Source organism: Trachypithecus francoisi, unplaced genomic scaffold, assembly GCF_009764315.1.
Source record: "Trachypithecus francoisi isolate TF-2019V2 unplaced genomic scaffold, Tfra_2.0 Lachesis_group2, whole genome shotgun sequence".
In the NCBI taxonomy this organism is placed as follows: Eukaryota; Metazoa; Chordata; class Mammalia; order Primates; family Cercopithecidae; genus Trachypithecus; species Trachypithecus francoisi.
This window is the reverse complement of record NW_022681465.1, coordinates 150,816,113-150,835,806: the sequence shown is the minus strand read 5'-3', so window position 1 is coordinate 150,835,806 and position 19,694 is coordinate 150,816,113. Positions and strand designations below refer to the sequence as shown.

The 19,694-nt window shown below is 45.1% G+C and overlaps 1 protein-coding gene across 13 annotated transcripts in view; it reads left to right on the top strand.

Annotated features, from left to right (window-relative positions):
* LOC117065702 (protocadherin gamma-C4) overlaps window positions 1–19,694 on the top strand; it is a 181,706-nt gene that overhangs the window by 61,674 nt on the left and 100,338 nt on the right. Inside the window, exon 1 of one of the 13 annotated variants that reach the window (XM_033180876.1) lies at window positions 1,793–4,474. The exons of 9 other annotated variants lie outside the window; for them this stretch is intronic. In XM_033180876.1, the coding sequence (XP_033036767.1) occupies window positions 2,051–4,474 (2,424 nt within the window). In that variant the 5' untranslated portion in view covers window positions 1,793–2,050. Of the gene's footprint in view, window positions 1–1,792; window positions 4,475–6,309; window positions 9,714–11,851; window positions 14,677–16,675; window positions 19,676–19,694 lie in introns of those variants that run through there. 3 more of the 13 variants (XM_033180877.1, XM_033180869.1, XM_033180881.1) reach the window with 3 other exon arrangements.

Genomic DNA, 19,694 nt, shown 5'->3' with positions numbered 1-19,694 from the left:
CTTCACTGATTTCACTGGTAGTTTCCATCTCTTTCTCATGTTCCTCATATATACTTTCTTATTCCTACCTAATGGATTTATGATTTTTGAATCTCCTAAAATTTAATTAAAAATACTATATGTTGGCCGGGTGCAGTGGCTCATGCCTGTAATCCCAGCACTTTGGGAAGCCAAGGCGGGTGGATCACAGGGTCAGGAGTTCAAGACCAGCCTGGCCAACATGGTGAAACCCCGTTTCTACTAAAAATACAAAAATTAGCTGGGTGTGGTGGTGGCTGCCTGTAATCCCAGCTACTCAGGAGGCTAAGGCAGGAGAATTGCTTGAACCTGGGAGGCAGAGGTTGCGGTGAGCTGAGATCTCTCCAAGAGCGAAACTCCGGCTCAAAAAAAAGCAGAAGAAGAGGAGGAGGAGGAGGAGGAGGAGAAGAACAGGAAGAGGAAGAGGAAGAGGAAGAAGAAGAAGAAGAAGAAGAAGACGACGACTATATGTTATGTGTATGCGAGAGAAAGAGAGAGACTGATTCACTGAACTTATAAGGTCCAAATCATCCTAATCATTTCTAAGTTTATCCAGGTTTTCTTGGATGTAAAATCCTTCTCTACCTCTATATAATCACCAGAGGAAACTTACAAGAAAAGGAAATGCTATTGCCTGAATTTCTCTTGCTCGGAATCCTGACATATATTCTTGAAGAAGGGGGAAAACACACCGGATTTGTCTTGTCGTTTGGAGCTCTAAATATAAATGACTGGATGTTTTCTCAACATCCTTGTAGGAAGGAAGGAGAATGCAGAATTATTCCATTTTTAAGACAAAAACTACTAGTCTTGTGTACATACAAAGCTCCCATTACATGGTATAAGTATTTTGCTTGGTTTCCCTTAGTATGTGATTCAGTAAACGCTGAGATTTCAGCGTTACCACTTACTTTTAACCTTTCAGTAGTTTTCTTTGTTGTATATATTGTGTTCTTTTTCCCAAATTATTATATAAGTTTAAGTGACCCTTAGAATAATGTTTAAAACCACTTTAAAATTGCATAATTTATTGATGGAGGATTAAAATAGAAACTTGCTTTTCAGCGTACGTGCATTTGAATCATTGAAACACAGTCTGTGCATGCATTACGTATTCACAAAAAAAAATTAAGCATTTTTTGAAATGGCAGAAACGTTTAAGCAACCACAAAAATGTAAAAATTTCCAAAAAACTTTAATCCTGTTCCTATTTAGCAATATTAGGTGAGAACATCTGTAACTATTGCTGAATTAACATTACTTTTATAACACAAAAATTTAAAAGAAACGTTTTTCCAGGAATTTTACCATCAAAATAAATTAACCCCAGAAAATAATTTCAAAGTGGATAATGTATCCTTATATATGTATTCAATACAATTACATATTTTACATTTACAAATATATAATATAGGTATAAAAATTAAAAATGAATGTATTTCCAAACACGATTGAACATAAAAATTACTTCAGAAAATTGTTGATATACAGAAAAAATTGAAGCATCATAAAAAGGAAATTATAATAATTTACATATCTAGATATAGAGTGCAAAATTCTACCAAGAATAAGAGTAAATTAAGCCATGGTTTGTGATTTAATAACATACAGAAATTTTATTCCACCTTATTTACAACTCAGATATCTAAAAAATAGATTGCTTTTGAAATACAAATGCAAGAAACAATTGGAGAAATCTAAAATCATAATTAGAAAAGAGTAGTGTTTATCAGCCATCTGATATGTTACACATCAGTAGGTGTAGTAACGACTTACGACTCTGAGCGCCGCTGTTGATCAACTCTAAGCAAAAATCAGGACTCCAACGGGATTTCCAGTTATGTGACTACACAAAACCCGGCAGATCCCACAAACCTGCTCCCAGACTGCAGCAAAACTCAACCTCTTAACTTAGGGCACTCTGGCTTTCTCCTAAGGAAAAGGATCACCATACTTCGCAGGAGGGAAGAAAGAACCTGATGAAGCAGCGCGCACAGAGAGTATTTTGAGAAAATTCCAAAGCAAGGCAGCAATGGCAGCTCCAACCAAATGCCAGCTCCGCGGAAGATTCGTCCTGCTGTGCTCGCTCCTGGGGATGCTATGGGAGGCCAGGGCCAGTCAGATTCGCTACTCAGTGCCTGAAGAGACAGAAAAGGGCTATATTGTGGGCAACATCTCCAAGGACCTGGCTCTAGAGCCCCGGGAGCTGGCGGAGCGCGGAGTACGCATCATCTCCAGAGGTAGGACGCAGCTTTTCTCTCTGAACCCGCGCAGCGGCAGCTTGGTCACCGCGGGTAGGATAGACCGGGAGGAGCTGTGTGCTCAGAGCCCGCGGTGTCTGGTGAACTTTAAAGTCCTGGTTGAAGACAGAGTGAAATTGTACGGAATAGAAATAGAAGTAACTGATATTAACGACAGTGCCCCAAAATTCCAGGCCGAAAGTCTGGAAGTAAAAATTAACGAAGTCGCGGTTCCTGGAGCACGTTATCCACTCCCAGAAGCTGTTGACCCGGATGTGGGCGTGAACTCCCTCCAGAGCTACCAGCTCAGCCCCAATCACCACTTCTCGCTGAACGTGCAGACTGGAGACAATGGAGCCATAAACCCAGAGCTGCTGCTGGAGCGAGCCCTGGACAGGGAGGAGGCGGCTGCTCACCACCTGGTCCTCACGGCCTCAGATGGCGGCGAGCCGCGTCGCTCCAGCACGGTGCGCATCCATGTGACAGTGTTGGATACAAATGACAACGCCCCGATTTTTGCTCAACCGATTTACAGAGTGAAAGTCCTTGAGAACGTGCCCCCAGGCACGCGGTTGCTTACTGCAACAGCCAGTGACCCGGATGAGGGAACCAACGGAAAAGTGGCATACAAATTCTGGAAAATTAGTGAAAAACAATCTCTGTTATTCCAGCTTAATGAAAATACTGGGGAAATATCAATAGCAAAAAGTCTAGATTATGAAGAATGTTCATTTTATGAAATGGAAATACAAGCTGAAGATGGTGGGGGATTGAAAGGGTGGACAAAAGTGCTCATTTCAGTGGAAGATGTAAATGACAATAGACCTGAAGTGACCATTACATCTCTGTTTAGCCCAGTGAGAGAAGATGCACCTCAGGGAACAGTAATTCTTCTTTTCAATGCTCATGACCGAGACTCGGGAAAAAATGGTCAAGTTGTCTGTTCCATCCAGGAGAATCTACATTTTAAATTAGAAAATTCAGAAGAAGATTATTATAGATTGTTGACGGCCCAAATTCTTGACCGAGAAAAAGCCTCAGAATATAATATCACGGTGACTGCAACAGACAGAGGAACTCCGCCCCTGTCCACAGAAATTCACATCACTCTGCAAGTGACTGACATCAATGATAATCCACCTACCTTCTCTCAAGCCTCCTACTCAGTCTACCTCCCGGAAAACAACGCCAGAGGTACTTCCATCTTCTCAGTGATCGCCTATGACCCTGATAGCAATGAGAATTCTAGAGTTATTTACTCCTTGGCAGAGGATATCATCCAAGGGTCTCCTCTCTCCACCTATGTCTCTATTAACTCGGAGACTGGTGTGCTGTATGCTCTGTGCTCCTTTGACTATGAGCAGTTTAGAGATTTGCAAATGCAGGTGAGGGCAAGTGACAGTGGAAACCCACCACTTAGCAGCAATGTGTCATTGAGACTATTTGTTTTGGACCAGAACGACAATGCCCCAGAAATCCTGTACCCCGCCCTCCCCACTGATGGTTCTACTGGTGTGGAGCTGGCACCCCGCTCTGCAGAGCCCGGCTACCTGGTGACCAAGGTGGTGGCAGTGGACAGAGACTCAGGCCAGAATGCTTGGCTGTCCTACCGCTTATTCAAGGCCAGTGAGCCAGGGCTTTTCTCGGTGGGGCTGCACACAGGTGAAGTGCGCACAGCTCGGGCCCTGCTAGATAGAGATGTGCTCAAACAGAGCCTTGTGGTGGCTGTACAGGACCATGGCCAGCCCCCTCTGTCGGCCACTGTCACGCTCACAGTAGCCATAGCTGACAGCATCCCAGACATCCTGGCTGACCTGGGCAGTCTTCAGATCCCTGCAGACCTGGAGACCTCAGACCTTACCCTCTACCTCGTTGTGGCTGTCACAGTGGTCTCCTGTGTCTTCCTCACCTTCGTTATCATGCTCCTGGCCCTCAGGCTGAGGCACTGGCACGCCTCACGTCTGCTGCAGGCTACAAGTGATGGGTTGGCTGGTGTGCCCACGTCACACTTTGTGGGTGTAGATGGGGTTAGAGCTTTCCTACAGACCTATTCTCAGGAGTTCTCCCTCACTGCTGACTCAAGGAAGAGTCACCTGATCTCCCCCCAACCCAACTACGCAGACACACTCATCAGCCAGCAGAGCTGTGAGAAAAATGAGCGTTTGTGTGTCTCAGTTGATTCCAAGTTTCCTATAGAAGACACCCCTTTGGTTCCGGTGAGTTCATTTTTTTTCTTCTTTTCTTTCTTTTTTTTTTTTTTTGTTTGTTTTGTTTTGTTTTTGAGACAGTCTTACTCTGTTGCCCAGGCTGAAGTGCAGTGGTGTGATCTCGACTCACTGCAACCTCCGCCTCCCAAGTTCAAGCGATTCTCCTGCCTCAGCCTCCCAAGTAGAGTAGCTGGGACTAAAGTAGAATAACTGGGACTACAGGCCTCTCAAGTAGAATAACTGGGACTACAGGCACGTGCCACCATGCCCGGCTAACTTTTTGTGTGTTTTTAGTAGAGACAGGGTGTCACCATGTTGGCCAGGCTGGTTTTGAACTCCTGACCTCAAGTGATCCACCCACCTCAGCCTCCCAAAGCGCTGGGATTACAGGCGTGAGCCACTGCGCCTGACCCTTTACTTTCTATTATAGTTAGCTTTCTCTTTAACTGTTTGTACTTAAGGTAGTATAAGTTGATATCAGTATGTTTCTCATCACTTTTCACTGAGCCTAATTGTTGCTCCAACATCGAAAGGAGGCATTTATTCGTTATATTTGCTGATATAATTTTCATGTTCTCATAATTAACCTTGCTGTCAACGTAAACCATTTTTCGTGGGGCAGCTCTCAGCCTGCATTGATGTGGGCTTTTTGGGTAGGGTTGCTTGATTGGTTGCAGTGGACTCACATCATAAAATTCTTACTCCTTTTTTTTTTTTATTTAAGATATGGGGGTGTCATTCTGTTGTCCAGGGTGGAATGCAGTGGTGTGAGTAAAGCTCACTGCAGTCTCAACCTCTGGGCTTATGTGATCCTCCCACCTCAACCTTCACAGTAGCTAGGCCTGAGGTGGGAGGACTAGCAAGTTATGTTGCCCAGGCTGGTCTCAAATGATCTTCCTGCTTCAGTTTCCCAAAGCACTGGGTGAGGTGTAAACCACCTCACCCAGCAAATTCTTACTCCTAAGATCATTTATTTAGGTCATACTATGTTTGTAAGGGTTAACTGATAGAAAGGTAAATGTATTCTTCTTAGAGAAAAAGCTGAAACCCCAGATTTATTGCTTCTATTCTTCCATTTCTATGATAGGAAAACACCCCTTTGAGGTTATATTTTTCAGATCACAAGTGTGTAAAGTCTGTTTGTATTTATAGATATTTTCTGACGAAGATTCAAACTTCAGTTATCCACTTCCAAACCCTAGTAAACCAATTTTTTTCCCTTTAATGGTGAAAGTTGTAACACCTTTTATTCTCATATCTTCAAAGGTCTTAATTTCCTAATGCTTTAATGTTAAATTATGAAGAATAGTAGGACATTCTTCTTTTCTATAGTATATGCTTAAGAGAAATTTCTGAAACTGGACACTGTGAAATGACAAAACAAGGAATTAAAAATATTTCTTTCACTTATATGTTATTTCTGGCTCAATTCTCCAACTTTTGAGGCTAGAAATGAACTTGCATATCAGATATAATTTAAGAAAATAGTCTCAGGAACTGCTGGGAAGATTCTAAAACTCTTACTGTTTTTAGCTATAAGGAAGAGAATAATGTATTATTTAATGTTATTTTAAACATAGTGTCATTTCAAGTAGTAAATAACATTTCACAAGACATTTGAAAATAAGCTTTGAAGTTGAGTCAAAATTATATGCTAAACATGTGATCCATAGATACATTGATGACAGCTGGCATTTCTGTGGAAGTGAAGAATTATTTTATTTGTTTGTAATTACTTGGGTTTCTGTTGCTTTATTTTTAAGAAAAAAAAAGCTAAACTGTCTGGAAATGCTTTATGACATACAGACATTTTAATTATTTCAAACACGTCTTCCCCCTGAAGCGGGTAGCAAAAAATAAAGCATCCTTCAGGCTCATATTTTTAACCATACAACAAGAAAATTATTACAATTTCTCTTCTGAGGAGTAACCTTCATATTTAGTATTTATAAATATTGAAATGTGTGTTAATTTGGGGAAAACATAACAGATATCCATGAAGGCTTGTATGTCATATAGGTAGTTACTATTAAATAGTACAAAAATGTCTCTTGCCCTTAAAACCAGAACACAAGGCTCACCAGACAGATAACTGAGCGCAGTATGGAAAATGTTTACTTCTTTTTTTCTTGAACTATGTAGGACTTAACTTATTGTGCATTGGTAACAGATTGTAGAACATAAGCTGAAAGATAAAATTCTTGACCTTAATGTCTCATCTTAAAAAGAAGCATTGATTGACATTTTATATCTTGCATTACTTAAAAATAATGGGGGAACGCAGTATATATTGACAAAGATTGGCTTTGTGGTGATCATTGTTGAAGGTGGGGTGGCTATGTGAAGGTTCACTACATATATTCCCTACTGTTGTATAAGTTTGAAATTGTGCATAATACATTTATTTACGACACAAAGCATAGAAATATCTACTATAATACTATAGTGAGAGCAAAATTTGGGGGGAACGTACACCTGCATTTTCGAAGAATATATACATTTTGGAGACCGAATTCAAAATGAAAAACCGGGCTGCTGTCCCGCACGGAGCCTCTGGGCGCCGCTGTCGGCCAGTGCAGAGCAAGCGCTGACGCCGGGGATCCCTCAGCCTCCAGCCTAGGATTCCCTGCGCAGCCAACAACAGAAAGAAGAAAACCAGCACACACACAGAAGCTCCTGGCTGGGCAGACCTTGCCCAGCACACCGGATACCTAGGTCCGAGACCCGGGACTCCTCCTGTCCTGGGTCGAATGCTCTTTTAGCGCTGTAGGGTGCACTTTCTCCAGCTGGAAAAGCGGGGACCCAGCGAGAACCCAAGCGAACGATGGGAGGGAGCTGCGCGCAGAAGCGCCGGGCCGGCCCGCGGCAGGTACTATTTCCCTTGCTGCTGCCTTTGTTCTACCCCGCGCTGTGTGAGCCGATCCGCTACTCGATTCCGGAGGAGCTGGCCAAGGGCTCGGTGGTGGGGAACCTCGCTAAAGATCTAGGGCTCAGTGTCCTGGATGTGTCGGCTCGCAAGCTGCGAGTTAGCGCGGAGAAGCTGCACTTCAGCGTAGACGCGGAGAGCGGGGACTTACTTGTGAAGGACCGAATAGACCGTGAGCAAATATGCAAAGAGAGAAGAAGATGTGAGTTACAGTTGGAAGCTGTGGTGGAAAATCCTTTAAATATTTTTCATATCATTGTGGTGATTGAAGATGTTAATGACCACACCCCTCAATTTGATAAAAAGGAAATACATTTAGAAATTTTCGAATCTGCATCCGCTGGTGCACGAATATCGCTTGACCCTGCCACGGATCCCGATATAAACATAAACTCAATTAAAGATTATAAGATAAACTCTAATCCTTATTTTTCATTAATGGTTAGAGTTAATTCCGACGGTGGCAAATACCCAGAGTTATCTCTGGAGAAACTCCTAGACCGGGAAGAACAGAGATCTCATAGCTTGATATTGACTGCCTTGGACGGAGGTGACCCACCAAGAAGTGCCACCGCTCACATACAAATTTTTGTCAAGGACACCAATGATAACCCCCCGGTTTTCAGCAGAGACGAATATAGAATTAGTGTTAGTGAAAATCTGCCCCCTGGGTCCCCTGTGTTGCAAGTGACAGCCACTGACCAGGATGAGGGGGTCAATGCCGAGATAAACTACTACTTCCGAAGCACTGCCCAGAGCACAAAACATATGTTCTTATTGGATGAGAAAACAGGTATGATTAAGAATAACCAGTCATTTGATTTTGAAGATGTAGAAAGGTACACCATGGAAGTGGAAGCGAAGGACGGAGGTGGTCTCTCTGCCCAGTGTAAAGTAATCATAGAAATCCTGGATGAAAACGACAACAACCCAGAAATAATTATAACTTCTCTCTCTGATCAGATTTTGGAGAATTCTCCTCCAGGAATGGTTGTTGCCCTCTTCAAAACACGGGACCTGGATTTCGGAGGAAATGGAGAAGTCAGGTGTAATATAGAAACAGACATTCCATTCAAGATTTATTCTTCTTCCAATAACTACTACAAGCTGGTGACAGATGGAGCCCTGGACCGAGAGCAGACACCAGAATATAATGTAACCATCGTAGCCACTGACAGGGGCAAGCCGCCCCTTTCTTCCAGTAGAAGCATCACCTTGTACGTCACTGACATCAACGACAACGCCCCAGTTTTCGACCAGACGTCCTACGTGGTTCATGTGGCCGAGAACAACCCGCCAGGAGCCTCCATTGCGCAAGTGAGCGCCTCTGACCCGGATTTGGGGCTCAACGGCCACATCTCCTACTCTATCGTGGCAAGTGACCTAGAACCCCTGGCGCTGTCGTCATACGTGTCCGTGAGCGCGCAGAGCGGGGTAGTGTTCGCGCAGCGCGCCTTTGATCACGAGCAACTGCGCGCCTTCGAGCTCACGCTGCAGGCCGGCGACCACGGCTCGCCCGCGCTCAGCGCCAACGTGAGCCTGCGCGTGTTGGTGGGAGACCGCAATGACAACGCACCGCGCGTGCTGTACCCAGCTCTGGGTCCTGACGGCTCCGCGCTCTTCGATATGGTGCCTCGCTCTGCAGAGCCCGGCTACCTAGTGACTAAGGTGGTAGCAGTGGACGCTGACTCAGGACACAACGCCTGGCTATCCTACCACGTGCTGCAGGCCAGCGAGCCCGGGCTCTTCAGCCTGGGGCTGCGCACTGGTGAGGTGCGCATGGCTCGAGCCTTAGGTGACAGGGACGCAGCCCGCCAGCGCCTGCTGGTCACTGTGCGTGATGGTGGACAGCCGCCACTCTCTGCCACCGCCACGCTGCATCTGGTCTTCGCAGACAACTTGCAAGAGATACTGCCAGACCTCAGAGAGTACGATCGCCCTGTACTTTCTGACCCCCAGGCTGAGCTACAGTTTTACCTGGTGATTGCCTTGGCCTTAATCTCAGTGCTCTTCCTCCTTGCGGTGATTCTGGCCATTGCCTTGCGCCTGCGACGCTCTCTCAGCCCTACTGCTTGGGACTGCTTCCGTCCTGGTCTCTGTGTCAAGTCTGGACCTGTAGTTCCCCCCAACTACAGTGAGGGGACTTTGCCTTATTCTTATAATCTGTGCATTGCACATACGGGTACAAAAGAGTTTAATTTCCTAAAATGTAGTGCACCCGTACATTCCAATGAAGACATAGTTTGCAGTGTTTCTCCTGGAGCCTTAATTCCACCTCATGGTGGGAAGGATTTGACTTCACATTCTGAGACTCTAACTTCGGTGAGTTTCTCTTTTTTGTGTGTGATTTATCTAATAGTCTACTAGTTTCTCATATTTTAGGCGTACTACTTTATTTTCATATCTAGAATTATATGTTTAAAACTCACAGCTTTTTATAATCTTTTCTCAATGTTTTGTCAATTGTAGAATGTCACCCGATTGAAGATATTTAGTCTTTGTCTTTTTTTTTTTTTTTTTTTTTGAGATGGAGTCTCGCACTGTCGCCCAGGCTGGAGTGCAGTGGCGCGATCTCAGCTCACTGCAACCTCCACCTTCTGGGTCCAAGCGATTCTCCTGCCTCAGCCTCCCAAGTAGCTGGGATTACTGGCACCCCTCACCATGGCTAAATTTTTTGTATTTTTAGTAGAGATGGGGTTTCACTATGTCGACCAGGCTGGTCTCAAACTCCTGACCTCATGATCCTCCCAACTTGGCCTCTCAAAGTGCTGGGATTACAGGTGTGAGCCACCATATTTTGTCAAGTTCTGACCATCGAACAGAAGCAGTGGTCTTGGCCCCTAAGAAGACAAACAAGTAACCTATCTATTCAAATTTGCCAAGACTTAGTGAATTTACCATATCTTATTTATATATTTTTAAAGCTTAAAAATATTCAGAAGGCAGGCCCAGTGGCTCACACCTATAATCACAGCACTTTTGGAGGCTGAAGCAGAAAGTATCACTTGAACCCAAGAATTGAGACCTGCCTGGGCAATATAGGGAGACCCCCCATCTCTACTAAAACAAAAATAAAACAAAACCATTAGCAGACTGTGGTAGCATTCCCCTGTGGTCCCAGCTACTTGGGAGGCTGAGCTGGGTGGATTGCTTGGTCCTAGGAGGTCAAGGTTGCAGTGAGCCCTGATCTTGCCACTGCACTCCAGCCTGGATGACAGAGTGTGACCCTGTCTCTAAAGTAAATAAATAAATATGCAGGCAGGGCCAAGTGTGCTGTAATCCCAGCACTTTGGGAGGTGGAGGTAGAGAATCTCTTGAGCCCAGGAATTTGAGACCAGCCTGGGCAACATAGGGAGACCCCATTGCTTCCAAAAATTTAAAAATTAGCAGGGTGTGGTGGCACATTCCTGTGGTCTCAGCTACTCTGGAGGCTGCAGTGGGAGAATCGCTTGAGCCCAGGAAGTCTAGGCTGCAGTGAGCTATGATTATGCCACTGCACTCCAGCCTGGGTGACAGAGCGAGACCCTGTCTCAAAAAAAAAAGACATTCTAAGAAATGAAATGAAATACTGTTGCCATTGCACTCAGTCTCTGTCTCTGATTCTCTGATAGATTTTTGAAGAAAAAAGATAAAATCTTTGAAGAGTTCTATACTTGGAAGGCATAGTGACATAAACACTTCTGAACATCCTGTTCTCTGTGTGAAAGAAGTGAACTTCTATACCCTTTGCATTTGAGGGAATAATTGCTACTGGGTTGATGGGCACACACAGTTGAATATATGTGAACCACTGGACTTTGGCCTCTCATACAAACTGCCTAAGAGAAGAGATTATTTATACTGGTATTAATGCTCTGATGAAAACAGGTCATTTGACATAAACACTTACTTGTTGAAAACCTATATCACTACATCTAACTTTGTTTTCTAAAACTTTCAGTACTTCAAATTCTACATATTTCTTTTCTCATTACAATGCAAACATTTTAATTTGCAACTGTAATATATGTTCATTTTAGTTTGTGATTGCCTGCTTAATCATTTAAATAGGTCCACTTAACTTGTATCCCTATAAGATAAAGTACATTTTACACAAAAATTTCATTAAGGCTCAGTAAAACTATTCCAGAACAGTACTTTAAAAACCTCTTACACAATCCTAAGCTAAATAAATTTAATGAATTAAGTAGTTAAAATTATAAAGCTTCAGAGTGAACTATGTCATGAAGAGTTTATTTAATATAGTCTTGTATGAATGTATACTAAATAAAATTGGACTATTTAAATCACAATTTTAAATTATAAGACTTTTCTGAATATACCTAGACACTCATATGACCTAAAATAAGTATTATTTACCTTTTATTATAGTATGTACATTTCTGTTGGGAAAACGTGTTGCAAATATATATTTAACTAAACATTATTGTGAAATATTTACAATATTTTCACTCCACTTTGTCACATCTCCAGTAAGAAACCTACATGTAGTAAATTATTTAAAGATAGGAGTGGGGAAACCAAAGAATCTATGTAAAATATAATAATACAACAGAATGGAGTTTACTTTCCAGTCCATGTATAACTTGGGTGCAGTAACTTCTTAGGGCTCTGAGCGCCGCTGTTCACCTACTAGGAGAGAAAACGCAGCCAGAGCTCAATCCGGATTCTCAGGGCTCCAACTACACAAAGCCCCACAAACCGGCTGCTGGGCTGCAGGGAAGCTCACTCCAAAATTTAAAGTGCTCAGGCTACAGAGACACCCTGAAGCCACAGAAAGGCAAAGGAACCGGTTGAAACACACAACGTGTGCAGTGAGTACTTTGCAGAATTCTGTAACCAGACTACAATGGCCGCTCAAAGGAATCGCTCAAAGGAATCAAAGGATTGCAGTGAGCTGGTCTTGCTCTGCCTTTTCGTCGGGATTCCATGGGAGGCTGGAGCCCGGCAGATCTCCTACTCAATTCCTGAGGAATTAGAGAAAGGCTCTTTCGTGGGCAACATCTCCAAAGACTTGGGGCTGGCGCCCGGAGAGCTGGCGGAGCGCGGAGTACGCATAGTCTCCAGAGGTAGGACGCAGCTTTTCTCTCTGGACCCGCGCAGCGGCAGCTTGGTCACCGCGGGCAGGATAGACCGGGAGGAGCTCTGCGCTCAGAGCGCGCGGTGCCTGGTGAGTTTTAATATCCTTGTGGAAGAAAGGGTGAAACTTTTTGGCATAGAAATAGAAGTAACTGATATCAATGACAATGCTCCAAAATTCCAAGCAGAAAATCTAGACGTAAAAATTAATGAAAATGTCGCCACGGGAATGCGTTTTCCTCTCCCGGAAGCTATTGATCCGGATGTGGGCATGAACTCCCTGCAGAGCTATCAGCTCAGCCCCAATAAGCACTTCTCCCTAAGAGTTCAGAGCCGTGCCAATGGCGTCAAGTACCCGGAGCTGGTACTGGAGCACGCTCTAGATCGCGAGGAAGAGGCCATTCACCACCTGGTCCTCACCGCCTCCGACGGGGGTGACCCTCTCCGATCTGGCACTGTCCTCGTCAGCGTGACTGTCTTCGATACAAATGACAACGCGCCGGTCTTCACCTTACCAGAATACCGAGTGAGTGTTCCTGAGAATTTGCCTGTGGGCACTCAGCTGCTGACAGTCACAGCCACCGACAGGGACGAAGGTGCCAATGGAGAAGTGACATATTCATTCCGAAAATTACCTGATACGCAATTGTTGAAGTTCCAACTAAACAAATATACTGGAGAAATAAAAATATCAGAAAATCTAGATTATGAAGAAACTGGTTTCTATGAAATAGAAATACAAGCAGAAGATGGAGGAGCATATCTTGCAACTGCAAAAGTGTTGATTACAGTAGAAGATGTAAATGACAACAGTCCAGAGGTGGCCATCACGTCTCTATTTAGTCCAGTGACTGAAGATTCACCTCTGGGAACAGTCGTAGCCCTTTTAAATGTGCATGATTTAGACTCTGAGCAGAATGGACGGGTAACCTGTTCCATTTTGGCGTATCTACCATTTAAATTAGAAAAGTCCATTGATAGTTATTACAGATTGGTGATACACAGAGCCCTTGACAGGGAACAGGTATCCTCTTACAATATCACAGTAACAGCCACAGATGGGGGAAGTCCACCTCTATCAACGGAAACTCACTTTATGCTACAAGTGGCAGATATCAATGACAACCCACCTACCTTCTCTCATGTCTCCTACTTTACCTATATCCCAGAGAACAACGCCAGGGGTGCCTCCATCTTCTCAGTGACAGCGCTGGACCCGGACAGCAAAGAGAATGCCCGGATTATTTACTCCCTGGCTGAAGACACCATCCAAGGGGCACCTCTGTCCTCATACATATCCATCAACTCAGACACTGGCGTCCTGTATGCACTCAGATCCTTTGACTATGAGCAGTTCCATGAGCTACAGATGCAGGTGACAGCCAGCGACAGCGGGGATCCTCCACTCAGCAGCAATGTGTCGTTAAGCCTGTTTGTGCTGGACCAGAACGACAATAAGCCCGAGATCCTGTACCCCGCCCTCCCCACAGACGGCTCCACTGGCGTGGAGCTGGCGCCCCGCTCCGCAGAGCCTGGCTACCTGGTGACCAAAGTGGTGGCAGTGGACAGAGACTCGGGCCAGAACGCCTGGCTGTCCTACCGTCTGCTTAAGGCCAGCGAGCCAGGACTCTTCGCGGTGGGGCTGCACACCGGCGAGGTGCGCACGGCGCGGGCCCTGCTGGACAGAGACGCGCTCAAGCAAAGCCTCGTGGTGGCTGTCCAGGACCACGGCCAGCCCCCTCTCTCTGCCACCGTCACGCTCACCGTGGCTGTGGCCGACAGCATCCCCGAAGTCCTGGCGGACCTTGGCAGCCTCGAGTCTCTGGCTAACTCTGAAACCTCAGACCTCACTCTATACCTGGTGGTAGCGGTGGCTGCGGTCTCCTGCGTCTTCCTGGCCTTCGTCATCGTGCTGCTGGCGCTCAGGCTGCGGCGCTGGCACAAGTCACGCCTGCTGCAGGCTTCAGGAGGTGGCTTGACAGGCGTGCCTGGCTCGCACTTTGTGGGCGTGGACGGGGTGCGGGCTTTCCTGCAGACCTATTCCCACGAGGTCTCTCTCACCGCGGACTCACGGAAGAGTCACTTGATCTTCCCCCAGCCCAATTATGCGGACACACTCATCAGCCGGGAGAGCTGTGAGAAAAAGGATCCTTTGTCTTTGTTAAATGATTCGAAGTTGCCTATAGAGGATACTCCATTGGTTCCAGTGAGTTTTACTTTTATTTTTATTCTTTTTCTGTTGTTAAAAAAGATTGGTTTTACTTTTAAGTTTGCAGCATGATGGTGGAAAGTGTAAATGGTAAAACACTGATGAGTAGAATTTGATGTTTATTCAGGGTTTTTTTTTTAACTTTCTGGTAAAATTCACCTAGTCTCAATCAAGGCCTGTATGTCATCAGGCTTTGTTATGATTAGCTTTGCAGAACCTTGTAGTTTATAGTGTTGTTGAGTACAATATTGACAATTCTTAAGACAGACTTCCATACAGAAGTGCCTGTCGATTTATATTTCCTCCTGGGTGGTCACATATTGAAACTCCAGCCCCTTAAGCACCCCTCTTTTTCTGAAGGCAGTCTGGTAAGAATAGGTAAGTATCAGAAAGAAATGGTCTCTGGAAACACAACCCAAATCCAAGATTACTCAATGCAGTTCTTCCCAAGGAGAAGAGCAATAGGCCTTTTCCAAACTACCCTTTATATATTTTTAAATCTATACTTTGTGGCGATAGTTGCAGTTGAATATACTAAGTTTTTCATTAATATTGAATTAACTTATTTATAACAATGTATACTTAGATTTTTCCTGCCCTATTTATACCTGATAACACTGAAGCATCCTTTTTGCATACAATTCTCTAATTTCCCACTACTATGTGGAAGATATAGCATTTTAATGTAACTTGTGTTGCTCAATAGGGATCCTGAAGAGGCTATAGAGAGTGAAATTAAGAACATTTGGGGTTCTGCTTTTGTCTTTTTTGTTAAATAGTCTAATCACTAAGGCTGAAAGTAAATATGGATTGGGAAGACAGATAAATTTGTACATGTTCCCAAGAACAGGAGCAACAGATATATGACGAAGCTATTTCAGTGGCTCTTTAATGTATAGGGAGGCAAACACCTGAAACTCTGAAAATTCTGAAATTGAGAGGCAAAATAAACTTAGAGTCAAGAAAGAAATGCCATTTCTGCAGATCAGAATATAAGCACCAAAAATAAAAAAGAAAATAATATATGCAAATATTTGCATATAATATTTAAAAAATAATATATGCAAATAAGTAAGGAAAATTATCTAAACAAAGGATCAGTGGAGGTACTGATGAAGTCATTTAGTTCAATGAAAATAGTGATGTATTAGGTTGATCTCTTAATTTCATTACTAATATTCTACTAAATGTGGTAGCATAAAGTCAAAAAGCATTCCAAAGTTTCTCAAGACCCTTTGAAGACCATGACTTTTTTCAGGCCAGTCAACATTTGTTCAATGATAGGTCTGTGGAAGGAAAGCACACTCTTTAGGATCATAGTTATTAACTATTAAACCTTTGAAACTATTATTTCATATTTGTGTTCATAAGAGTCAAAATTATTGTGCATTCATCTCAAATGAAAAATACAGATTTTTTTTAAAAAACTACTCTTTTGACATTGTAGCTATTGTAAGAAAATATTTTTAAATATGGTTATTTAAAAGCAATACAGGACACCCTGGATGATAGTAATGACTAGGGCAATGGTTGCATTCCAGTACTTAAATATGAAATAAGGAATTATTACTTTCTAGGTGAATATAGGTTAGAATTGGAGACAAAAAAATGTTGCTTATCTTCAGTACTTCCAGCTTCATAGATAATTACTCTTTTTTTTTTTATTTTATTTTATTTTTATTTTATTTATTTATTTATTTTTTTTTTGAGACGGAGTCTCGCTCTGTCGCCCAGGCTGGAGTGCAGTGGCCGGATCTCAGCTCACTGCAAGCTCCGCCTCCCGGGTTTACGCCATTCTCTCGCCTCAGCCTCCCGAGTAGCTGGGACTACAGGCGCCCGCCATCTCGCCCGGCTAATTTTTTGTATTTTTTTAGTAGAGACGGGGTTTCACCGTGTTAGCCAGGATGGTCTCGATCTCCTGACCTCGTGATCCGCCCGTCTCGGCCTCCCAAGTGCTGGGATTACAGGCTTGAGCCACCGCGCCCGGCTAGATAATTACTCTTAAAAGGAACAAGAATGACTGCCTCTGGATGGAGGAAGTGGAGAGCAATGGGCCATAGGATAGGAGACCTATAAACCTTCATGCTATATTCTTTTGTGCCTCTTTAAATTTTGAAGAAAAAATATTCATTTATTCAAGATATATGTAAATTTTAGTACATAAAAAGATAAGCTAGTTATGACCACGTGGAAATATATTTCCTGATGTAAAAGGAATCACTGAGGAATAAGATTCAAATATTTTGGCTGTCAACTCAAAAACTCCTTGAAAGAGATGAAGTCAAGCTGCAGTCCCACACGGAGCCTCTGGGCGCCGCTGTCGGCCAGTGCAGAGCAAGCGCTGACGCCGGGGATCCCTCAGCCTCCAGCCTAGGATTCCCTGCGCAGCCAACAACAGAAAGAAGAAAACCAGCGCACACACAGAGGCTCCCGGCTGGGCAGACTTTGCCCAGCACACCAGATTCCCAGCTCCGAGACCCGGGACTCCTCCTGTCCTGGGCAGAATGCTCTTTTAGCGCGGTAGAGTGCACTTTCTCCAGCTGGAAAAGCGGGGACCCAGCGAGAACCCAAACGAACGATGGGAGGAAGCTGCGCGCAGAGGCGCCGCGCCGGCCCGCGGCAGGTACTATTTCCCTTGCTGCTGCCTTTGTTCTACCCCGCGCTGTGTGAGCCGATCCGCTACTCGATTCCGGAGGAGCTGGCCAAGGGCTCGGTGGTGGGGAACCTCGCTAAAGATCTAGGGCTCAGTGTCCTGGATGTGTCGGCTCGCAAGCTGCGAGTTAGCGCGGAGAAGCTGCACTTCAGCGTAGACGCGGAGAGCGGGGACTTACTTGTGAAGGACCGACTAGACCGTGAGCAAATGTGTAAAGAGAGAAGAAGATGTGAGTTGCAATTGGAAGCTGTGGTGGAAAATCCTTTAAATATTTTTCATATCGTTGTGGTGATTGAGGATATTAATGACCACGCCCCTCAATTCCAGAAAGATGAAATAAACTTAGAAATCAGTGAATCTGTCAGCCCGGGGATGGGAACAATTCTTGAGTCTGCAGAAGATCCTGATATTAGTATGAATTCGCTGAGCAAATACCAACTAAGTCCTAATGAGTATTTCTCATTGGTGGAGAAAGACAATCCTGATGGTGGCAAATATCCAGAATTAGTACTGCAGAAGACTCTGGACCGAGAAACGCAGAGCGCTCACCACTTGGTACTGACTGCCTTAGATGGTGGGGACCCTCCCCGAAGCGGTACTGCTCAGATAAGAATCCTGGTAATAGATGCCAATGACAACCCTCCAGTGTTCAGCCAGGATGTGTACAGGGTCAGCCTACGGGAAGACGTGCCTCCAGGCACCTCCATCCTGAGAGTGAAGGCCACTGACCAGGACGAGGGCATCAACTCGGAGATCACTTATTCCTTCCTTGGTGTGGCTGACAAAGCTCAGCACGTGTTCTCTCTGGATTACACTACAGGAAACATTCTAACTCAGCAGCCTTTGGATTTTGAGGAAGTGGAAAGATATACGATGAACATAGAGGCAAAAGACCGAGGATCTCTCTCAACACGTTGTAAAGTAATTATAGAAGTTCTAGACGAAAATGACAACAGCCCAGAAATAATCATCACTTCACTCTCTGATCAGATTATGGAGGATTCCCCTCCAGGAGTGGTTGTTGCCCTCTTCAAAACACGGGACCGAGACTCAGGGGAAAATGGGGAAGTCAGGTGTAGTTTAAGTAGAGCTGTTCCATTTAAGATTCATTCTTCTTCTAATAATTACTACAAGTTAGTAACAGATGGGGCCCTGGATCGAGAGCAGACCCCAGAGTACAACGTCACCATCGCAGCCACCGACAGGGGCAAGCCTCCGCTCTCCTCCAGCAAAACCATAACCCTGCACATTACTGACGTCAACGACAACGCGCCCGTTTTCGGACAGTCTGCCTACCTGGTCCATGTGCCAGAAAACAACCAGCCAGGTGCCTCCATAGCGCAAGTCAGTGCCTCTGACCCAGACTTCGGGCCCAATGGCCGTGTCTCCTACTCTGTCGTTGCCAGCGACCTGGAGTCACGAACGCTGTCGTCCTACGTGTCCGTGAGCGCGCAGAACGGGGTGGTGTTCGCGCAGCGCGCCTTCGACCACGAGCAGCTGCGCGCATTCGAGCTCACGCTGCAGGCCTGCGACCAGGGCTCGCCCGCGCTCAGCGCCAATGTGAGCCTGCGCGTGTTGGTGGGCGACCTTAACGACAACGCACCGCGGGTGCTGTACCCTGCGCTGGGTCCCGACGGCTCTGCGCTCTTCGACACAGTGCCGCGGGCCGCACAGCCAGGCTACCTAGTGACCAAGGTGGTGGCCGTGGACGCCGACTCGGGGCACAATGCCTGGCTGTCCTACCACGTGGTGCATGCCAGTGAGCCCGGGCTCTTCAGCCTGGGGCTGCGAACGGGCGAGGTGCGCATGGCGCGTGCTTTGGGTGACAAGGACTCGGTCCGCCAGCGCCTGCTAGTCTCTGTAAGAGATGGAGGACAGCCACCTCTTTCAGCGACTGCCATGCTGCACCTGGTGTTCGCAGATAACTTGCAAGAGATACTGCCGGATTTCAGCGACCGTCCCACACCCTCTGACTCCCAGGCTGAGATGCAGTTTTACCTGGTGGTCGCCTTGGCCTTGATTTCTGTGCTCTTTCTGCTCGCGGTGGTTCTAGCTATCGCTCTACGCCTAAGACAGTCTTTCAGCCCTACTGCAGGGGGCTGCTTTGAGTCAGTTCTCTGCTCCAAGTCCGGACCTGTGGGTCCCCCCAGCTACAGTGAGGGAACGTTGCCCTATGCCTATAATTTTTGTGTGCCTGGGGATCAAATGAATCCTGAATTTAATTTCCTCACATCTGTTGATCATTGTCCAGCCACACAAGATAACTTCAACAAAGATAGCTCTTCCATGCTACTGGCTAGCATTGTAACTCCTAGCTTGGAAGCAAATAAGATTCTTAAACAGGTAAGTATTTTAAAATGTA